Raw genomic sequence first — 23,168 nt, 5'->3', positions numbered from 1 at the left:
GAGAAAAACAAAGGGTCTGTGTCTGACTGTATGCCGCTTTTGCCAGGGACAGAACAGGAATGGAGTCTTAGAACTTTTAGTAAGTAATCTAGCTAGGTATGTGTTAGATTATGATTTCTTTAAATGGCTGAGAAAAGAATTGTGCTGAATAGAATGACTATTCCTGTCTGTGTGTCTTTTGTAACTTAAGGTTTTGCCTAGAGGGATTCTCTATGTTTTGAATCTAATTACCCTGTAAGGTATCTACCATCCTGATTTTACAGAGATGATTCCTTTACTTCTATTAAAAGTCTTCTCGTAAGAAAACTGAATGCTTCTTCATTGTTCTAAGATCCAAGGGTTTGGGTCTGTGGTCACCTATGCGAATTGGTGAGGATTTTTACCAAACCTTTCCCAGGAAGTGGGGTGCAAGGGTTGGGAGGATTTTGGGGGGAAAGACGTGTCCAAACTACATTTCCCAGTAAACCCAGATAAAGTTTGGTGGTGGCAGTGGAAATCCAAGGGCAAAGGGTAAAATTAATTTGTACCTTGGGGAAGTTTTAACCTAAGCTGGTAAAAGTAAGCTTAGGAGGTTTTCATGCAGGTCCCCACATCTGTACCCTAGAGTTCAGAGTTGGGAAGGAACATTGACAGTTGGTGTTGACTCTCAGTCACCAAGCCCCCAGAAGGGAGTCTCCAGGCACCTCCACCCTGGATAAAGCAAGTAATCTTTCCTCCAACAAATCGAGGAAAGGGGAAACATCACTGACACAGGGAGAACCATTAAAGAGAAAACGGTCTCCAGCAAGATCACTGCCCTCAGTGCCAATGGCTTGCAGGGTGAGCATGTTCGATGCTCCGGGCACCTCCGGCACCGCCTGCACCAGGAGTATGAACAGTAAAGACAAGGAATTGAGTGGCAGGCATAAGACAGCCTCCTTCTCCACAGCACTGACCACTCCCAGGAAGGGCACAGTGCTGATAGCACCGAAAACAACAATGCTACCCCTGGTACAGCCTCCTATGGAGCAAGGACCCACAAGATCTAAACCGCCAACATCAGCACTGACCAAAGCCACTCAGAAGAGGGCGGCACCAATGCAGGTGCCTGACCATATCTACTTGGCACCAATTACCTCAGCTCCAGACATGCTAATAATCACTCTACCAGGCTCTCCCATCTCAGCACCGACCGCTCCCTGGGACCGCCAGCACCAAAAAAAAACCAGGACTCAACATCCATACTGCACTTCTCAAGCAATGAGGAGAATGACAGGGAGGAGGGAGTATTCTACTCCAGACACTCCTCCCCTTCCAGTATCAAACCTCAACCATCCCACACAAGTGCCAGGGACCATCCTCACAGAGACATACCCCCATGGATGTTCCCATGCTTTTCATTCCTGATGCAATGGGCACACTGGGACCCATGGTCGGCATACAGATCACAGCTGCAAAGGAGTCACTCTCCTCTGTCTCTCTCTCTCTCTATATATATATCTATATATCTTGACTTTAGCAAAGCTTTTGATACGGTCTCCCACAGTATTCTTGCCAGCAAGTTAAAAAAGTATTGATTGGATGAACGGACAATAAGGTGGATAGAAAGCTGGCTAGATTGTCAGGCTCAATGAGTAGTGGTCAACGGTTCGATGTCTAGTTGGCAGCCATCATCAAGCGGAATGTCCCGGGGTCTGTCCTGGGGCCAGTTTTGTTCAACATCTTCATTAATGATCTGGATGATGGGATGGAATGCACCCTCAGCAAGTTCGTGGATGATACTAAGCTGGGGGGAGAGGTAGACACTCTGGAGGGTAGAGATAGGGTCCAGAGTGACCTAGACAAATTGGAGGATTGGGCCAAAAGAAATCTGATCAGGTTCAACAAGGACAAGTGCAGAGTTCTGCACTTAGGACAGAAGAATCCCATGCACTACTACAGGCTGGGGACCGACTGGCTAAGCAGCAGTTCTGCAGAAAAGGACCTGGGGATTACAGTGGACGAGAAGCTGGATATGAGTCAACAGTGTGCCCTTGTTGCCAAGACGGCTAACTGCATATTGGGCTGCATTAGTAGGAGCATTGCCAGCAGTTTGAGGGGAAGTGATTATTCCCATCTATTCAGCACTGGTGAGGCCACGTCTGTAGTACTGCATCCAGTTTTGGGCCCCCTGCTACAGAAAGGATGTGGACAAATTGGAGAGTGTCCAGGGGAGGGCAACAAAAATGATTAGGGGGCTAGGGCACTTGACTTATGAGGAGAGGCTAAGGGAACTGCGCTTATTTAGTCTGCAGAAGAGAAGAGTGAGGGGGGGATTTGATAGCAGACTTCAATTATCTGAAGGGGGTTCCAAAGAGGATGGAGCCTGACTGTTCTCAGTGGTGGCAGATGACAGACCAAGGAGCAATTGTCTCAAGTTGCAGTGGGGGAGGTCTAGGCTGGATATTAGGAAACACTATTTCGCTAGGCGGATGGTGAAGCACTCGAATGGGTTACCTAGGGAAGTGGTGGAATCTCCATTCTTACAGGTTTTTAAGTCCCGGCTTGACAAAACCCTGGCTGGAATGATTTAGTTGGTGTTGGTCCTGCTTTGGGCAGGGGGTGGGACTAGATTACCTCCTGAGGTCTCTCCCAACCCTAATCTTCTATGATTCAAAGAAAGCAGATACAACCCCCTAAGGAGATGGCCACAGGACCCTCTGAGGCACCTGAGGACACAGTAGAGGAGTTGGAAGACACTATACAGGTCCTGTCACGAGAACATAGCTCCTCTTCATCCCCAGATGAGTCAGTCATGACCCCCCTCCCCACCCACAGTAGTGGACGACTCAAAACAATTCCAAGAATTGTTTAGAAAGATGGCACAAAGCCAAAACATCACACTTGAAGAGGTGACTGAGAGAAAAGGGTACTTGTTCTATCCAGGGACGAGGTGCCTGGAGACCCCCTGCCTGGTGGCTTGCTAGCGTCCAATGGAGGAGTAAGGGATTTTTCCATTAGGACCATTTTTAGTCTAAGATCCCTGTCTCTCCTCGCTCTCGCTTTGAGTGGGCGCATTTCTGGGGAATGTGCACTTCCCCTAAACAACGGACGCATTGTGAGCGGCCGTCTGAAGAGGTATCGCGTCCTTGCACAAAGTACATCTTTTGAATCTAGGCAAGCCTGGCATTATCTTTTTCTAATTTCCTAATTAAACAGAAATAAAGAAGGAGAGGGATCTCTCCGAGGTGTGTGTGTGTTTGTTTTTTGAAGTCTAAATAGTTTTAAACTGAAGCTTAAGACCATTTCTACACTATCTACTAACTATAACTAACTAAACCCTAATTGCTATCTAAATTGTTCTATTTCTCCATTTTAGGTCGTTTTAAGACACTGCTGTTGGAGCTCCATCTGCAGCTGAGGATGAAAAGGGGTCGGGAAGTGTGAGCACCAATGGTACCACAAAGCAGCTACTATGCACGCGCATCCCAACCAGGCACTGCTACCAAAAGTCTCTGATAAGCAGTGCCAGGATGCACCGACACCTAAAGTGGAGCACGCACAGGGACAGAAAAAAGAGCAGTTGCTTCAAACCCCAGATTTCAATAAGAAAAAAACAACTGTAGCTTCAAAGGAAATCCAAGACAAAAGGTTAAATACCAGTTGAAAGCTGATTAATTGGAACAACTGAGAAGAGAGAGACCAATACAGAATAAAGAGGACTGCCTGAAGTAAGACAGTGTCCTAGAAAGAGCTGGAGCAGCACTGGGAAAAATCTGGGGCACAACTTCTGAGAAGATTCTGAAGGGAAATGAGCCAATAGTAATTGAAATAGAACACAGGAAAGGACTCAAGTCCTACTACAGATGTCCTCGGAGTACAAAAAAAATCTGAGAATAAGGGGAGTTCCAAATGTCTCACGCAAGGAAGCTAAGACTCAAAAGTAGGAATCCTGTGTGTATGGTGTCTTTTAAAAGAACAGTATTTTCCGCAAAGGCATAGCCAAACACAACATTGGAAATAAAAGATTTGATTTAAGAGGCTATGTGACTTTATTTGCAATTTTTGTTTTTTAGTTCTGGACATATTGTGTGCCTTTTTAAGGGGATTACACGTTAGAAAATGCAACTGAATTTGATTAGATAACTATGAACACCATTCCCATTGTACATAATACAGTAAACTACAAACAGCTTATTTGTAGCTAGGAGGTTCTTTTTGTTTGTTTTGTTTTTCATACAATGTGAGTGTGTTTTTTAGCAGTGATGTGAATAGACAATGGTGAGAAAACTTGTTGCTTTGCTGTTGATGCGGACAGTTTTGAACATTAATTCCAGATCTACTATCATGATTCAACATTTAGTGGCCATTTATAAAGCATTTCCATGTGATTGTAGTGATCGTGAAAGCACAGTAGTATAGTAAGGACAGTAGCAGGGCAGGCTTCCCCACACCGTACCACCAACATGCCTCAAACCTTTACCTGGAGGGAGCACCTCTAAGAGTAAGAGGACAATTTGACACAGCTGGTCCTTGGCCTCTTGCTGGTACTACTGAAAAAGACAGCTGTAACCTCTCATCTCTCTCTCCATTCTATCCAAAACAATGGAGTTAAAAAAATCACATGGCTATCCCATTCCTCCAAATGTTCCTTCAAACCCTTTCATTAGCTTCTCATTCTCCATATTAAATTACTTGTTTTAACCATCAAGGATCTGGACAAGTCCATTCTTGCCTAAGGGTAAAATTTTCAAAAGTGCCTCATTAAGGACTTTTCTACACTGACATTTAGTTTGCAGCAAGTTGGGATGTTAATCTACCCGCAGTAGCCTGCTGTGCACTAGATGTCCCCCTATATCTCTATACTTGTCTGCGCTTCCTTTTACCTGTGCACTGTGTGAATTCCCTCTTCAAATGGGACTTGTACTTCCTCTTCACTTAGGTGCTTTTGAAAATTCCACCCCTAAAACTTAAATTCTATTTTTTAAATATATTGTGATAATTGGGCCTACAAATTTACCCTAATTGTAAACTAAACTGTAAAAAGTGAGCAGAAATTCATAAATGGTCACAAACAATTTTATATATCAGATCATTAAGAAAAGATGTAAGGAGGAGATAGAAAGACTGAATTAATTTAAACAAAAAGGGTTTTACTAATATCACACAAGAACAATGTTGAAATTGTGACTGGTAATCAAGAGGAATAGAAGACCAGAAATCAATGGACCAAAGTCGGTATGTCAGAAATTAGGCCTATTTGTGGACAAAATACTAAGAGGACAGACTCTTCCACCCAACACTTCCTTTTGGAGTTCTTAAAAAGAAAAGACTTTTGGGAAGAAGCAACTGTCTGCCAATAACCACTGCAGCAAGCTTTATCATCAGGGTTGCCACCTCCACTATCTTCTGGGACCTTCTTCATCCTAATCCTGAGAAATGTCTTGACCAGACTAGGCCAAAAAGGAGGACCCAAATAACACCGCCACCTCTACTGGCACCGGTTAAATCCCAAACATTACCTGGGATGGGACTTCATCTCCTACTTCTCCCCTCCTTCCCGTGCGTCTTTTCCCTTCCCCACCTCATTTCTTTTCTTTCTCATCTCTCTTCTTTTGCCTTCTGTGTAATAAGAGTCTATCTTAGCTGGCAACGATGCTGTAAGCCTATGACTAAAGAGGCAACTAAAAACAATGCCCAAAAACAGCTGCTACAAGTTTGCCAGAGTGGCTGATAAGACTATGTGATGCGCTTGTGTTTTTCCAGCAGTGAGGCTGCAACACCAGAGACAGAAGCTGCATTTTCTATCTTTGCTATTCTTTTCTATCCCCTTTTGTGTGTGATTGTCTTGTTTTGTCTTTATAAGAAACAGGACTGATTTGTAACATCATCAACAGCTCCAGACCATCTCAACTAACTTCTCCTTTCCCAAGAAAGGACAGCAGATACCATCTTTAATACCATCTAAGAAACTGTCTAACAAGGGGCCTTTCTTTCTCAAAACTCTTCAGCTAAAGGGAAAGGGAACAAGGGATGTTGTTAAAATAAAAGCTTTATTTAATACACTTCAAATGCTTTAACTGTTTTTCTTTCTTTTCTGTATCTTTAACAAACTTTAAAAGACTGTTTAATGGTGCATTTGCCATCATGCTAAGCAGGCTAAGGTCTCCGTATACCAAGCCCCAAACCTGTTTAAAACTATTTAATGTTCGACAATGACTGGGCTATGTTAACACCTTTAATTCTTTGGGCCCTTTATTCCATCCTAATTAATATATTTCCCTTCACTCAGAAACAAATGACCCAGATTTTGTCAAACTCTGTTAAGAAATTTGCTCTCAAGCTAGGACCAGGTATGATATATTTCAATTGAAAAGCAATAATTTCACAAGTTATATTTGTACAGAAATCCCTTCTCACCCTAAACTAATAGTAATGAGCCATATGCTGCTCTTATTTAGACTCATATAAATCTTGAGTAACTCTATTAACTTCAGTGGAGTTACTCCACACATACATCAGTGAGTGACCAGAATTTGGTCTAGTATCTCCAACCCAACACTATAATAAAAAAATGCCATTATGAAAGCAGTAATCTGATTGGATGATTCCAACTATGTTTATCTGTTATAGCTATACTATACTCTGGTCTCTCAACCAATTTCTCCTCAGATAAATCATTACTAAGGGAAAAACAGTAACATATTTTAAAGATTCTAGGTTAAATCCACTTTGTTATACTGGTATAAATACAGTATAGGGGAGTATAGAATGAAATTTGTCTATTTTAAAAAAAAAAGTAATTTTTTTTCTAATTCTAAAATATTATAAGCTTTAGCAGGTAAGCTCCTAAATCTTTCACTGGTGTCAGAAATACAAAAGTTTCATTATTCAGCAGGCAACCAGCATCTAAGCATCAAAGGACAGTTTTCATTTTACACTACTGGCTCTCTGCTGCATTTCCAATCCTATTTCCACAAAAATGAAGGTTGGATCAGGTAAGGGAAAGCTTTAAAAAAATCAACATTTTCAAAGTATTCTTGTCAGCAAGTTAAAGAAGTACGGGCTGGATGAACGCACTATAAGGTGGGTAGAAAGTTGGCTAGATTGTCGGGCTCAACGGGTAGTGATCAATGGCTCCATTATGAAAGCAAAAAGAAAAGGAGTACTTGTGGCACCTTAGAGACTAACCAATTTATTTGAGCATGAGCTTTCGTGAGCCACAGCTCACTTCATCAGATGCATACCGTGGAAACTGCAGCAGACTTTATATATACACAGAGAATATGAAACAATACCTCCTCCCACCCCACTGTCCTGCTGGTAATAGCTTATCTAAAGTAATCGTCAGGTTAGGCCATTTCCAGCACAAATCCAGGTTTTCTCACCCTCCACCCCCCCACACAAATTCACTCTCCTGCTGGTGATAGCCCATCCAAAGTGACAACTCTTTACACAATGTGCATGATAATGAAGTTAGGCCATTTCCTGCACAAATCCAGGTTCTCTCACTCCCTCACCCCCCTCCAAAAACCACCCCCATACACACACAAACTCACTCTCCTGCTGGTAATAGCTCATCCAAACTGACCACTCTCCCAGTTTAAATCCACGTTAAACCAGAACATCTGGGGGGGGGTAGGAAAAAACAAGAGGAAATAGGCAAGGTAGCCTATTTCCTCTTGTTTTTTCCTACCCCCCCCCCCCGAGTTAAACCAGAACATCGGGGGGGGGGGGTAGGAAAAAACAAGAGGAAATAGGCTACCTTGCCTATTTCCTCTTGTTTTTTCCTACCCCCCCCCAGATGTTCTGGTTTAACGTGGATTTAAACTGGGAGAGTGGTCAGTTTGGATGAGCTATTACCAGCAGGAGAGTGAGTTTGTGTGTGTATGGGGGTGGTTTTTGGAGGGGGGTGAGGGAGTGAGAGAACCTGGATTTGTGCAGGAAATGGCCTAACTTCATTATCATGCACATTGTGTAAAGAGTTGTCACTTTGGATGGGCTATCACCAGCAGGAGAGTGAATTTGTGTGGGGGGGTGGAGGGTGAGAAAACCTGGATTTGTGCTGGAAATGGCCTAACCTGACGATTACTTTAGATAAGCTATTACCAGCAGGACAGTGGGGTGGGAGGAGGTATTGTTTCATATTCTCTGTGTATATATAAAGTCTGCTGCAGTTTCCACGGTATGCATCTGATGAAGTGAGCTGTGGCTCACGAAAGCTCATGCTCAAATAAATTGGTTAGTCTCTAAGGTGCCACAAGTACTCCTTTTCTTTTTGCAAATACAGACTAACACGGCTGTTACTCTGAAACCTGTCATTATGAAAGCAGTAATCTGATTGGATGATTCCAACTATGTTTATCTGTTATAGCTATACTATACTCTGGTCTCTCAACCAATTTCTCCTCAGATAAATCATTACTAAGGGAAAAACAATAACATATTTTACTTATATTTTATACTTTTATACTTTAATACTTTTATATTTAACATATTCTAGTTGGCAGCCGGTGTCAAGTGGAGTGCCCCAGGGGTCAGTCCTGGGGCCGGTTTTGTTCAATATCTTCATAAATGATCTGCAGGATGGTGTGGATTGCACTCTCAGCAAATTTGCGGATGATACTAAACTGGGAGGAGTGGTAGATACGCTGGAGGGCAGGGATAGGATACAGAGGGACCTAGACAAATTGGAGGATTGGGCCAAAAGAAATCTGATGAGGTTCAATAAGGATAAGTGCAGGGTCCTGCACTTAGGACGGAAGAACCCAATGCACAGCTACAGACTAGGGACCGAATGGCTAGGTAGCAGTTCTGCGGAAAAGGACCTAGGGGTAACAGTGGACGAGAAGCTGGATATGAGTCAGCAGTGTGCCCTTGTTGCCAAGAAGGCCAATGGCATTTTGGGATGTATAAGTAGGGGCATAGCGAGCAGATCGAGGGACGTGATCATCCCCCTCTATTCGACATTGGTGAGGCCTCATCTGGAGTACTGTGTCCAGTTTTGGGCCCCACACTACAAGAAGGATGTGGATAAATTGGAAGGAGTCCAGCGAAGGGCAACAAAAATTATTAGGGGTCTGGAACACATGACTTTTGAGGAGAGGCTGAGGGAACTGGGATTGTTTAGTCTGCAGAAGAGAAGAATGAGGGGGGATTTGATAGCTGCTTTCAACTACCTGAGAGGTGGTTCCAGAGAGGATGGTTCTAGACTATTCTCAGTGGTAGAAGATGACAGGACAAGGAGTAATGGTCTCAAGTTGCAGTGGGGGAGGTTTAGGTTGGATATTAGGAAAAACTTTTTCACTAGGAGGGTGGTGAAACACTGGAATGCGTTGCCTAGGGAGGTGGTGGAATCTCCTTCCTTAGAAGTTTTTAAGGTCAGGCTTGACAAAGCCCTGGCTGGGATGATTTAATTGGGGATTGGTCCTGCTTTTGAGCAGGGGGTTGGACTAGATGACCTCCTGAGGTCCCTTCCAACCCTAATATTCTATGATTCTATGAAAGTCTAACATTAGATTTGTCACTTGTTATTTTACTCTCTAAGCTTATCCGGCAGTTTCGGATGCAAGAAGGTGGGTTTGAAGTAGTGTCAAGACATAAGAGTTTCTCAAATAAAAGCACTTCTCCTTCCTTCGGTGTTCTAGTTATAGACAAATCACAGGAGGAGAAATACAAAAAAGTCTCACAAGAACTCCTGGAAGTTTTAAAAGAATTGTGAATGGAAGTAGGGAAGCTTTAAAAGCAAATTAAATTAAAAGCTTTTTATCTATCATCACTCATAGAACCATAGGGTTAGAAGAGACTGCAAAAGGGTCATCTAGGATAAATCCCTGCCAAGATGCAGGATTTTTTGGGTCTAAACCATCCACGACAGATGGCTATCCAGCCTCCTTTTGAAAACCTCAAGTGAAGGAGCTTCCACAGCCTTCTTAGGCAGTCTGTTACATTGTCCTACTGTTCTTACATGTTTGGGTATTTTAACACACTTTAAAATGTATATACTTATCTTGAAAATATGATAGGGCTGGACTCATGAACAGTTTAACAAATATGCTAGTGCTGTATGTTTCCCTGCAGGATGTGAAAGGATTTTCAAAATTTGCAGTGTGCTATTGAGAATATAACCAGGATGAGCTCTATTAGATAATAGTTGTTATAATACTGATTTATGGGTCATATAGCTTCCTTTGCAGCTCTGCCTTAAAATAACCTGGGTTTTGAATAGAAAATGATGTACTGTTTCTGTGTAAGCTCTCTTGTGTTGCCAAGTCATTTAAATAAAGAGTTGTGATGCACAGCTTTTGCTTCCATCCTCCTTCATTTTGGTATAATATTTCTGCATTAAAGATGCATTAAGAACGTGATCTTTTTGGACTATTTTTTGCTGCAGCTAGCAACCTCTAAACACCCTCTGACTGTTATACAGCACTGATTCCAGTCATTCAAAGGTATTTAACTATCTCAGATTTACAGAATGTGGATTCTACCAGGAAATTGCATGACTCATTTGTTCTCAGAAACAGCTGGTTTTGAGAGTTCATTTAGAGCTTGACTCTGCCATCCTTACTCATACTGAGTAGTACCTCATGCCTCAAGGAGTCCCTACTTCTAAAGTAAGGTAACTACTCAATAGGAATATGTGTGGCAGAATCTTTGAGTCTCTAGCTCCACATACAGTAAGCACAATTAGAAACGGACGTTTATAATTTTCTGTATTTGTGCAAGTTGTGGATTTTTTGTCAAATTTGTTTTGCAAATATGGAACAGATGATGGGATTTAGCATAGGAACTTCATGTACGTCTAGGGCTGAATAATAAAAATAACCAGGAGAGCGGGAATTAATTTTGGCATGTCTTGTATACTGTTTCTAGCCTAGCCTTCAGAACTTGTAGTCTTCATGAATCCCATTTATTAAGTGCAGATCTCACTAACATATAATATTACAAAATCCTGTTACTAGCTTTTGAGTTAGATGAAGAAAAAGCATGCCCGTCCACTAAAAAAAAATAAAAAAAGGAAACATACAGACAAACTATTTCAATGGTACAGAGCTAACAATAAAAGTAAAAAAATGATGTTAACATAATGTTACAGCTAAAAAAAAAAAAAGCCAGAAACTCAAGAAATTCACAGTTAAAATTTAAACACCAAACTTAATTCAGCACCTTAACCTACCCTCTGCCTATAAACTAATCTATTTCCTAGTCCTTCTTACCTCCATCTATATTCCCAATACAGTCCATGGAATACATATCACTATCTTTAATCATGCTGAACTACATATAGACTGTGACCGTCTACATACAAGGATGCACCAGAAGCTCACTCTTCAAGTCCATCTTCTCAGTACAGGCCAGATCATCTTATTCTTCACAAGTGGCCCCAAGACCACATCTTTCCTTATCCATCCATGCACCAGAAAGCCTATTTCACCTAATTCATCTTCACTGTACAGACGGGAAAAATCTTTTATTTGCTCTGCACACATTCCCTGTAGGGGTCAGAGACTGGATACAGAGCTCCATCTTTACCTTGATCGTTCTGTACATGCTATCCACAAACACATACACCTTACAATGGGCTTTGTTCCTGCTCTATCTTCTACAGAGCCAATATGCATGAGGGCCCTGCTTGGCCTCAGGCAGAATACAACTTGGCCTAGCATGATTCCCTTAGATGGCTTCCAAAACCATGTGACAACCTTCAGGGTCACAATATGCCCAGTCCATCTTCTCAGGTTTCTGCACAAGGCAAAGCTAGCAAGAAGCAGGTATTAGCAATCAGCTGTGAACTACCCACTGGCAAATTTTGGTGTTCTATCTAGCATGTAGTTTAAATCCCAAAGATACAATCGTAGTCTCTTAGCATGCTTGACACATTCTCAATCTGCAATGAACACCATCCTACACCCTAAGTGCACTGGAAAAATGGGTACAAGTTACAGGATCACACATCTGAAGAGCAGAATTCATATACTCAACAGGACAAACAAATAAAATATAGCAACTGCTGATAGTCTCCAATTCACATATGAAAGATGTGCATTGCATCCATAATGGAATATCTTGAGTCTCTAGGGTTACTTAATGGTATTTCCAATCTTACCTCTATATTAAGAAAAATTCCTCTGGGATTTATACAGAAATTTATTTATGGAGGTGATGCAACAATTTATATGCAAAAGCCGTCCTAAAATACATCCCTAGCCCCACTTCATTTGTTGTTGGCTTTATGTGCTAACATATTGAAAAACCAAACATTTCTATAATCATTTCTAAAATAATTAGCACCATGAATATGGGACCTGATTGTCCTCTGCTCTGCACTTGTGTAGTCATTTACATCTGTGCAAAGTGGACGTAAGTCACTACCAATCCAGAATGGTAGTATTTTACACCCACTTTGCATGGTGTAATTGACTAGGAAAAGCACAAGGCAGTGGAGAATTAGGCTCACAATGTCCACATTTCTATATAAAAATGGTATTTAAGAATTAAAAGCTCTTGGTGATACTACTGGTATCCAGATAATAAAAGAAACTGTACCTTTGGAAGGAGCTGGATTGCCTGTAGAATTCTTTGCCTGTGTCCAGAGTTAAGAATTCCTATTTCCAACAGATCCTGATCTTCCATTACATTGCTTCCCTAAAAAAGGAGATATTCAAATCTGAAACAATCCTGAAACAAACCCTTAAACTGTGTTCAAAAGAAAATAACTTTATTTAACATACAGTATGACAAGAATAATAAATTACTGATGATTGCATTGATTTCCAGGTCTATAAAATGTGAAAGGACCTTGAACTCATTGACACTTACTAGTGCGCTGGCCGAACTGCCAATGGAGAAACTACAGTTCCCACTAAAAACAAATCCCATAAGTGAATCTTTCTCCTCTACCCCCTCCTGTCATTTGATTGAGGACAGGGATGTAATTATAAAATTTAACTATATGAATACAGTGCCTCATCTGTTTCTCTTCTCCCTGCCCCATACACGATATCCTTTCTTCCTCAAGTCAGAAAAAACATCACATACAATAAGATCAACACAGTGGAAGCAGTTAGATAGAATTATTTAGTAATATGTTAGTAAAATTCCTTGTAACAGGGTGGCTTGCTGTTGGACTGGAGAGGCTGGGGCAAAGCAAACCCTGATCACAGAATGAGCTCCATCTGAGTCAGGCAATTTCTTATAAAGAGCAAAAGGTGATTGCAGCAAGTGGGAAACTCAAGAGGTTGTACTGAGACTTCAGAGAATGTAGGGAAGACCCTGAGACCAGGGAAATTGCTCCAGCTAGGAAGGGTTTGGAATAGCCTGCTAAGTGAGGAGGATTCTGACCAGAACAGGGGAGTTAGAGCTGTACCCAGCTGAAGGAAGGAGGGAAGACCTTTGAGTTTAGTTTTGAACTTAAAGTTAATAAATCAGACTCTAAGTAGGGTTATTGTGACCGGACTGGAAAAACCACTTGTGGCATTTATTTGGGGATCCAAGAAGGCAAATTGAGGTGAGGGGCTGCGTGCAGGCCTACCTGGTGGCCACCACCAGGAGCCAAGAGGCCACTCATCTACATGCCTGAAGAGCACCCTCAACTCCCAAAAGTGAATTAAACTTGGCATACATAGTATACAGATTCCAAGGCTAGAAAGAACCAGTGTGATCATTAGTCTGACCTCCTGTATAACACAGTACATAGAACTGCTGTGACATCCAGGGACCCCAAGGCTGCTGTGACAGCCAGGGACCTCAAGACTCTGATGGAGGGTAAGCTTCCCTTCTGTATGGGACACAAAAGACCCCACTTCAGAAACTGACAAAGATCACTCTGATAACAGTGGAGCAGAACCCATGTGGACAGGAGATAGGTGAGCCAAACCCAGGGGATATTAACAGTGGCTTGCCCGTGGAATGTTCCAGGCTTTCAGGTACTGAAAGTGGCATTGGTACTGTATGCTGTTGTGGAGCTGGTGTAGAAATTACAGTAGCTGGTACCAACTGAAAGCCTTCCTGCACCACCAAGAATGCTGGTACCAAAAGGTTAAACAATTCTCTGGCAGCAACATATACCTCCGCAATTTTCTGTACTGGAATTGGGTCATGAGTCTGGCATACAGCAACTTCAGGGGTTGACCTCAACAGACCCTACACAGGTTCCAGAGTCAATGAACCCCCACTTTGTAGCAGAGCAATTCTCTGGGGGAAAACTTCCCCTCAGAGTCCCTCCCAGAAACCTTGCCTCTAGACGTCCTTTGTACCAAAGGTACCAGGTGCTTAGAAGATTTGTATCTATTCTTTAGTACTGGGGACACCAAATTAGGTGCTGAAGACATCTCAGGAGGTGCACTCAGTATTGATGGTGCCGCACTCAGAGTATGCTCTGAACCAAATTGCTCTGATAGAGGGCAAAGTGCCACCTCCATAAGGGGACACTTAAGTCTCACTGCTCTATGTTCTTTAGAGCAAGGTTTAAACCCTCGATAAATGTGACACTTGTCACTGATGTGGGACTCCCCCAAACATTTTAGGCAGCTAGAGTGTGGGTCACTGATCGGCATAGGTCTGACACACAACCAGCAGGACTTGAAACCCTGAGAGTGAGGCATGGCTCCGCTCCTAGTCTTGGCACCAAGAATCAAATTTGGTCCAAAAAGCACTTAAAAACTGAAACCTATCACTAACACTGACTATACTCTATATCTAACTAACTACTAAACGACAAAAAGACTATATACAAGTGTGAGGAAAATAAACTTGCGATAGAGGACTGGAAGTGCTCCAACAACCATCACTGGCTGTAAGAAGGAACTGAGGGGTATCAAGGCGGCTCTGTCCTTATACTAGCATGCAGAGGTGTGTGGCAACAGAGGGTGCTCAAGCTGCTCCAGTGGGTACTACTTGGAAAAAGCGATCCGACAACTGTGCACAAGACGTGCACACATCTACACTGGAATAGACATATGCAATCACTTGAGGGCAACCTTAACTATTGGTATTGTTATTTGCTCCACCTTTAATGAAAACACCAAAGGCTTTGATGCTGTAGGTTTCTTAAGTCTGTTCTATAGTCCTTAGCAAATTCTTTCAGCTTTGAATTGAAGTAGGAAACATCTGCGAAGACTGCTTGTAGTGGGCCAGATTTAGATCTCTCTTATTCCAGTTCTACATTAATATAACCTCATTCCCTTTAATGTATTTCCTTGTGATTGACTTTAATAGAACTATGGTGATCTACACCAGCTAAGGATCTGGCCCAGCATGCTTTAAAGCTTTTGTAAGTTAAAGTCTACTCATTTTAAAAATATTTCTTCAGTTAATTTAACAGTTAAGATAAAACACTGCTAATAAACCATCCAAAGATTAAAAACATAAAACTCACTTTACAATAAACTTTCAAACAGTGCACTTTTTCCTTCAGGCCTAATCTGCATCAAACTATCAAGATGGCAATTTCCTGTTTGATAATTATTCTTTTACATTACATTGTAAGACTTGTAAAATTAGTTATTTACAGTCCCCTGCAATTTAAGTAGTTATCAAATATTTTTCATATTATGCTGAGTTTTCCTTCAACAAACACTTTTTGCATGTGAATCAGTGTTGGAAGGAAGTACTTGTTTCAAGCAAAGCTGCTAACACATCAATAAAGCAAACACATTACTTACTCATGACTTAGTGTAGTATTTCTATGAACACACTGAATATGCATTATTAGTGATGGATGAACCTCATAAGGCTTGGATATTCACATTAAATCAGCACCTGGGCTGGAAATCTTATGAGAACAGCCTTTCCTATGAGGTTGCTTTTCTGTCTAATCAGGTTTGAAATGCTGATTTTTGGCAGTCCCATGTCTAGCCTCAGATTATGCCTTAATTACACCTGTGCAACCCAATTGTCTTCAGTGGAATTACCCAGGTATAACAGATCAGAATTTGAAGACAAAGGGGAGGTCTTGCATATGAATTCTGGATAGCAATTCTGTACAGAGATTCCAAGGCCAGAAGGGACTATTGTTATTATCTAGCATAACACAGGCCATCAAACTTTCTCCCCAAAATTCCTGAAGCTCAACTTTTAGAAAAGCATCCGATCCTGATTTAAATATGGTCAGTGATGGAGAATCTGGCTTTTCAAAAGGAGAGGTATGAAAAATCATATTAATTCCCCCTTCAAATTCTAAAATAGTTTCTGTAAATAAGTAATAAACAAATGGCATGACAGTGTAGTATAAATATTTTACTTGCATTCATTTGGGATGATCTTGTAACAGGGCACTCACCTCTTAAATGCTCACAGTCCTTTTCTCCCTCTGATGCCCCCTGTAGGCTACCAACTGGCTTTGGTGGGTCTTTAGTGGCTTGACCCTCCAGCAAATCACAAAGTCTGAATGAACTCATTCACAAAGTCTGAATGAACCCTTATCTCAGGGTTAAGGTTCTTAGGTCCTCTCTCTTCCTGAATACCCAACTATGTAAAATGCAGCCAAACAAACTCTGGTTATCATTCAAGTTCCTTTGCCCCTCTGGCCCCAGCCTGCAACTGACCTGCTAAGGCCAGGCAGCTTCTTTCATTTAGGCCAGCAGGGCCCTGATTAATTGTTGCTACACTCTCAATAAAAGGCTCAGCAGGTCTAGAACCCAGGCTTACACAGCTGCCAGGCAGCAGATGTCTCCATGCTGCCACTCAATGGCAGCCATAACCAGCTTACTCTCCATTGCCCATGACCCGGTGTGGAGACAGACTATGGGAAATCCTGTCTCAAGAGGTCTGACAGGCAGCAGCCTCATTGCTCTTGGTTGGCTCCCCACCCTACCTAAACCCAAAGGGCATCCCAGGAAGCGAACAGGCAACAGTGAAGATCTCCCGTAGCTGCCACAACCATTCCTGCTTCCAGACTCCTGGCTTTGACCTCAGCTTGATTTGGACTTCATCTCCTGAGTCAGATCCTGAAATCTGACTCAGACTCTGACCCTTGGTATTGACCCTGGCCTGGAACCTCACTATGAACTCCTCCACTACTCCCAGACTCAGGTTTTCCCCTGCTCTTACCTTTGGTCCCAAATGCCCTTCTTGTGATCCTGATTCTCTAGCCCTGGGAGGACCAGGTCTCTGTGGTTTCCAAAACGGCTGATCTAGAGACTCCTCTCTAGAAAAGTTTGGAGGACGCACCTTCACTGCTCTTTTCCTCTCAGCTTGCTGCTTCTTTGGGCAGGGTGTAGTACAGTGGTTCTCAAACTGTGGGTCAAGACCCCGTTTTATCGGGGTCACCAGGGCTGGCATAGATTTACTGGGGCCCGAGGCAGAAACCCAAGCCCCACCTCCTAGGGCTGAAGCCTGACAACTTCAGACCTGGGCAAAGGTGCTCAGGTTACAGGTCCCCTGCCTACAGCTGAAGGCATTGGTCTTTGGCTTTGGGCCCCACACCTGGGGTAGTGGGGTTCTAGCCTTGGCCCTCCCCCACCTAGGGTAGCAGGGCTCAGGCAGGCTCAGGCTTCCATCCCCCCCTCCTGGGGTTGTGTAGTGATTTTTGTTGTTAGAAGGGGGTTGTGGTGCAATGAAGTTTGAGAACCCCTGGTGTAGTTAGTAGCTGCCCCCCGCTTCTTTTTAGAACCCAGGAAGAAACACTTGGGAATTCCTTCCTGTGGGGTACCTGCACCTACCTTCCCGGGGAGAGCTGGAAAAAGACCCAAAGGAAATCAGCCTTTGCCACCAGCTAATTAAACAACATACACAAACCTCTTAGGGACACAAAAATCCAATCCTGTTCTTTAAAAAGGTAAATTTTATTCAACTCCAAAAGAAAGGAAATACATTTGGAACTTAGGCTTTTTTCTAGATCTTAAAAGAAACAATTACAAAAATTAAGCATCAAGATCGCTCTCTTGAGGTTCAGCTTAAAGGTTACAAGCAAACAAAAGCATCTGGGGTTAGCACAGAGGAGTCCACAAGCCAATAAGAAATAAAAGAAATAACCCTAATCGCATCTTTCTAGACATTCCCTAATTTACTTACATATCTGAGGCTTCAGATAAGTAGGTTAGAGGTATGAATTGATGATCTGTGACCATACCTGGCTTAAAGCTGCTTACAGCATTGCTGCTCTGTGTCTCCACTCTCCAGAGAACCACAACAGACAGACAAAGGGAAGTTTTTTCCCAGTGTTAAAAAGATCAAGCCCTGCCGTTGGCTCTTTTGGTCAGGTACCCACTCCTTTCCTTTTACCTGGGGGCTTGTTACCCCTTTACAGGTAAAGCAAGTAAAGAACAGCTACTAACAGGGATTTTGTAGCTAACTGGCTGGCTTGGTGTCCCCAAAAGGGAGCTATCCACTCTCATTTATCACACTCCTGTTTGGGAAAAAAAAATCTGTGATCGCATGTTGGACTCCTGGATGATACCATCATTTAAAGACATAAGGTTGAAGTGCCAGCTACCACTGTGTAATCCGTGAGTTGGTATTTTTCATCTCCTGTATCTACTTCAAGGGAGTGTGGTCCATGAATAGTTCAAATGGGGCTCCCAAGAGGTAATAGCATAGTGCCACTACTGCCCAGTGTATGGCCAAGCATTCTCTTTTTATGGTGGAATACTTGGTCTTGCATTGTTGGAGCTTCCTACTTAAGTACAGGATTGGATGTTCTGTCCCTTGAAAGTTCTAAGACAGTATTGTTCCAAAGTCTATGGTGTGTAAAATAAAAGGTATTGGACATTGGAGCACCAGGTACGGACACAAAATGTCTTTTTTTAAAAAAATAGCTCAACATTCCTGGGTCCACAATACTGTTTTCGGTACCGACGTCTTGATAAGATCTGTCAATGGTGTGGCTAATGTCGCAAAATGGGGAATAAACTGATGAAAATCCCTACCAGATAGCCAAGGTCTCCTGGATGCCAAATTTAAATTTCTTCAAGTTTGCCATGACTCCAGCCTCCTTCAGTGAATGCAGTACAGACATTGTATGCCCCACATGTGATTGCCAGTCTTCACTGAAGATTACCACATTATCCAGATAGGCAGCTGCAAATTGCCTGGGGTGAAGAAGCACATGGTCCATAAGAAGCTGAAAGGTGGCTGGTGTCCCTTTTAACCCAAAGAGCATGGTTATAAAATGGAACAGCCCTAAAAAGGTGGAAAAAGCTGTTTTTTCCCCAGGAGTCAGCTGAAAAGGGTATTTGCCAATATCCTTTCGTCAAATCCAGTGTTGTAACATACCTTGCTTTTCCATGCTGGTAAACAGTTTGTCAACTTGGGACCTGGGATAAGTGCAAAATTCTGTGGCCACATTCAAGCCCCTGAAATCCACACAGAACTTGGTTGTGCCTTCTGGTTTGGGATTGCTAATCTCGCAGTACCAGACTGCTGCTCGATATTCCAGAGCCAGGACCCTTAGAATCCTTGGGCTTGCTGGTGCTCACAGTATCTGAGGAACCTGCAGCTTTGTGAGTACATAGTGGAAGATCGGGAGGTGCCAAAATGGTCATCTGAACTGGAGACTGTCTCTTTAAGAAGATTCTCTCCCTAGAGAACTTGAAGCTTACCTCCGAGAGTCCTTTTGAGAAGATTTCAGAGATTTCTTCTTTGAAGCTCTAGGGGAGTGCTGCACTGAGGAAGCTGAGGCGATTGACTTGCTCAGAGACTGTTGTATGGGGTGGGTCCCACGGCTGGGGTGCGTCCCATGGCTGGGGTCAGAAGCCGGTCAGCACAAACTCTCAGTCATCAGTAGACAAAGCTTAAATTTCCAGTTCTTTCTGACTCTCGATTTTAATGCCAGGCAGAAGTTACACTTTTGGGAAACATGTGACTCCACAAGGCAACGGACACATTGGGAGTGTCAATCATTCACCAGTATTACCTTCTGGCATGAAAGGCAGTGCTTAAAATCAGAACTGGGCATGCCCTCACAGTGTTTAAGTTCCTCTGAGGGGGAAAAGGGACACAAAAGGACAACAGTCCTTATGCTAAACTAATATGTCTCTCTCAGTATATATATATATTGTGACGGGGCAAGGCCAGATGGCTATAGAAAAGTAGTGGGAGATAGATATATTAGCTCCAGGCTAAACAAATCCTTGGTACCAGGATAAGTGAAATGGCAGGTGCTCCAGGTCAGTTAAGATGCCTGGGGCCAATTAAGAACTTTCCAGAAGGCAGGGAGAATGCTAGGTTGATTGGGACACCTGAAGCCAATCAGGGGCTGGCTGAAACTGGTTAAAAGCCTCCCAGTTAGTCAGGTGGGTATGCATGTCAGGAGCTGTGGGAGGAAGTTGCGCTGTTGGAGAGGCTGAGTAGTAAACACCATATCAGGCACAAGGAAGGAAGCCCTGAGGTAAGGGTGGAGTGGAGCTTGAGGAAGTGAGGGCTGTTGTGGGGGAAGTAGCCTAGGGAATTGTACATGTCATGTTTCTAAAAGGTCAGCTACCATAGCTGATACTATTAGGGTCCCTGGGCTGGAGCCCAGAGTAGAGGGTGGGCCCGGGCTCCCCCCCAACCTTTGTCCCCTGATTAATCACTGAGACTGGGAGACAACAGAGACTGTGCAAGGAAGGATAACTTCTCCTCACCTCCCTCGCTGGCTTATGATGAAAATGGCTCAGTGCATTGTGACCCTTGTCTCTAGAGAAAGAAGGGTTATGTGGAGGGTCACAGTGAGCCTCTGAGGCTAGCGAAATCTGCCAGGAAACGCGGGACCCATGGAGGCAAGGACAGAGCTCTGTCACTATATATATGTATATATATATACATATATATAAAAAATGGAAAAATAACACTACGTACTAACTGACTAGTAGATAAGAGAAAAAATACAGTTGAAGCAAGCTCAACTTGGACACTTTTGAGGCTCCGTCTCAGGCTGAGGCAATTGAGAAGGAACTGAGTGTGTTTTGCCTGCACAGTTCTCTATAGCCACGCTGCTGAGCACTGGGCTGCATGGGGCATAGGTGCAAGCTGAATGGACACTGCTACCTAAAATCTCTCATCTGAGGCACAAGGCGTGTATGCGCACTGAGAGTGGAGTACCCATAGGGACATTATTTGAAGAACAACTAGGTGTTCATGCATCTGTACCACGTATTGGACTTCATTTTGGTCTTGGGAAGGCTGCTTCTCCCACGTCCCCTTGAACAGGTGCAGGATTCCCTGGGGTTTTCCACCATAAAGTAAATCAAAAGGAGAAAAACCTGTTGATGCCTGCAGCACCTCTCATACCAGTATGTCAGGACTTGGACCCAATTGTAAGGGTTCTCTATAGATACAATTTTTTTAACATGTTTTTCACGGTTCGATTAAACCTTTCTGGAGGTCTAGAGGGCTTTAACCTTTAGGAGTGCTCATGTTTCCCTTCATAATCAGGACATAAAGTTCATCCTTTGATCTGTGAGGATCTCAGTGGGTGTGCCTACCCAAACGAAAAGCTGTAGCAGTTTCCTCACTACAGAATGTGCCATTACTGAGCACACAGGGACCGCTTCTGGGTATTGTGTGTCACAGTTCACTATGACCAATATATTGTCCCCATGCAGCTATTTTCTAGGGGACCCACAATATCGATCCCTATCCTTTCAAAGGGCATATCTATTAAAGGTATGGGTTTTTGGTTTGTGGTCACTGACCTTCAGTTGCAACTAACCTGTAGGATAGAGGTGGACAACTCTATGTACCTATGTCACCTTCACACTGTTGTCATATTGAAAGGTGTTAGGTTTGAGCAAGGCCTCTTGAATCAATGTGAGGGAACACTTTGAGTCCACAATCTGGACAGTGCCCTCCCCCCGATTTCAACTTGGGCTACATATGCCTTATGGCACAGATCAAAATTGAGATCCAAGCTGTTGCACAGTTCTGTAATCCCACAATCTAGGAAATCATACTCCACGACATGACATGACTGACTGAAGTGCCCCGGCTTCCCACAGTGAAAACATACCACCAGGTTGTTGGTAGGGTCTGCCTAACCTCTTCTCTTTGGTATTTCTGGACTGCTGCTCCATGATAGGAGGATAGGTGCCAACCATGATGGAACCTCCAGTAACCAGCCTAGGTCCAGAGGGGCTCCTCTCCTGGCATTTTCCTACCCAGCCCTTTTAGTTTCACCCTCATCTCAGCATTAAGGTTCTTAGGTCCTCCCTCTCCCTACAAACCCAGCTATACAAAATGCAGCCAGAAAACAAACTCTGTCTATCCTTCAAGTTCCTTTGGCAAGAGATGCATACCCTTCCTTGTCACTCTGCTTGCAGCCAGGAACTGAACTGCTAAGGTCAGGGCAGCAGGGCCCTGACTGGCTGTTGCTAGGCCCTCTATCCCTTGGAGGACCAGGTCTCTCTTGTTTCAAAAATAGCCACTCTGGAGAGTCCTCTAGGCAAGCTTGGAGGACTTTCGTTCTCTGCTCTTTTCCTCTGCAGGTGGGGTGTAGTAGGACTGTGGGCCCGTAACAAGGAGTTGCAAAGGCTGAATATACCCCATCACATACCCATATATATCAATTATGACATTCTCTACCCATGGTTAATATAGCCATTCCAAATATGGCTTTATTCCAGGGGTAATATATATGGATATAATATATGCATATGCCCTATAAAGAGAAATTTACTTTGAATAGGTCAGTAGAGTTGCAATAGAGCACCATCTCTGTCAGTAATGGCCTATCTTTAATGCACAAAACAGCTCAAAGATACTCTAATATTCACACTAAGCAAAAGATTTCTAGGTTTGTAGACAGTATTTATTCACTTTAAACACAAAATAAAAAGGTTCAAGATTCCTTTTAAACAACAATATGCCCACTATGAAATTGCAGAAATACTAACTATGGTATGTAGCCTATTGCTGAAAACAGTCTCTGTACTGGAAGATAGCTAATGTAATACCTATTTTTAAAAAAGGCTCTAGAGGTGATCCTGGCAATTACAGGATGGTAAACCTAATTTCAGTACAAGGCAATTGGTTGAAACTATAGTAGAGAACAAAATTATCAGATACATACATAAAAAGGATATGTTGGGGGACAGCCAACACAGCTTTTGTAAAGGGAAATCATACCTCACCAGTTTATTAGAATGCTCTGAGGGCGCCAACAAACATGTGGACAAAGGTAATCCAGTTGCTATAATGTACTTGGACTTTCAGAAAGCCATTGATGAGCTCTCTCACCAAAAGTTCTTAAACAAACTAAGCTATTATGGTATAAGAGGGAAGGACCTTCCATG

The 23,168-nt window shown here is 42.9% G+C and overlaps 1 protein-coding gene across 16 annotated transcripts in view; it reads right to left on the bottom strand.

The window, feature by feature from the left end:
- The window catches only part of ANKS1B (ankyrin repeat and sterile alpha motif domain containing 1B), a 754,695-nt gene that overhangs the window by 264,586 nt on the left and 466,941 nt on the right, over positions 1–23,168 (bottom strand). For all 16 annotated transcript variants that reach the window (XM_077807668.1, XM_077807665.1, XM_077807666.1 and 13 more), the window contains one exon: positions 12,508–12,606. In XM_077807668.1, coding sequence (XP_077663794.1) covers positions 12,508–12,606 — 99 coding nt within the window. The remainder of the gene's footprint in view (positions 1–12,507; positions 12,607–23,168) is intronic.

The sequence above is a fragment of the Eretmochelys imbricata genome, chromosome 1 (genome assembly GCF_965152235.1).
Source record: "Eretmochelys imbricata isolate rEreImb1 chromosome 1, rEreImb1.hap1, whole genome shotgun sequence".
In the NCBI taxonomy this organism is placed as follows: domain Eukaryota; kingdom Metazoa; phylum Chordata; order Testudines; family Cheloniidae; genus Eretmochelys; species Eretmochelys imbricata.
This window is presented reverse-complemented; position numbering and strand designations above follow the sequence as displayed.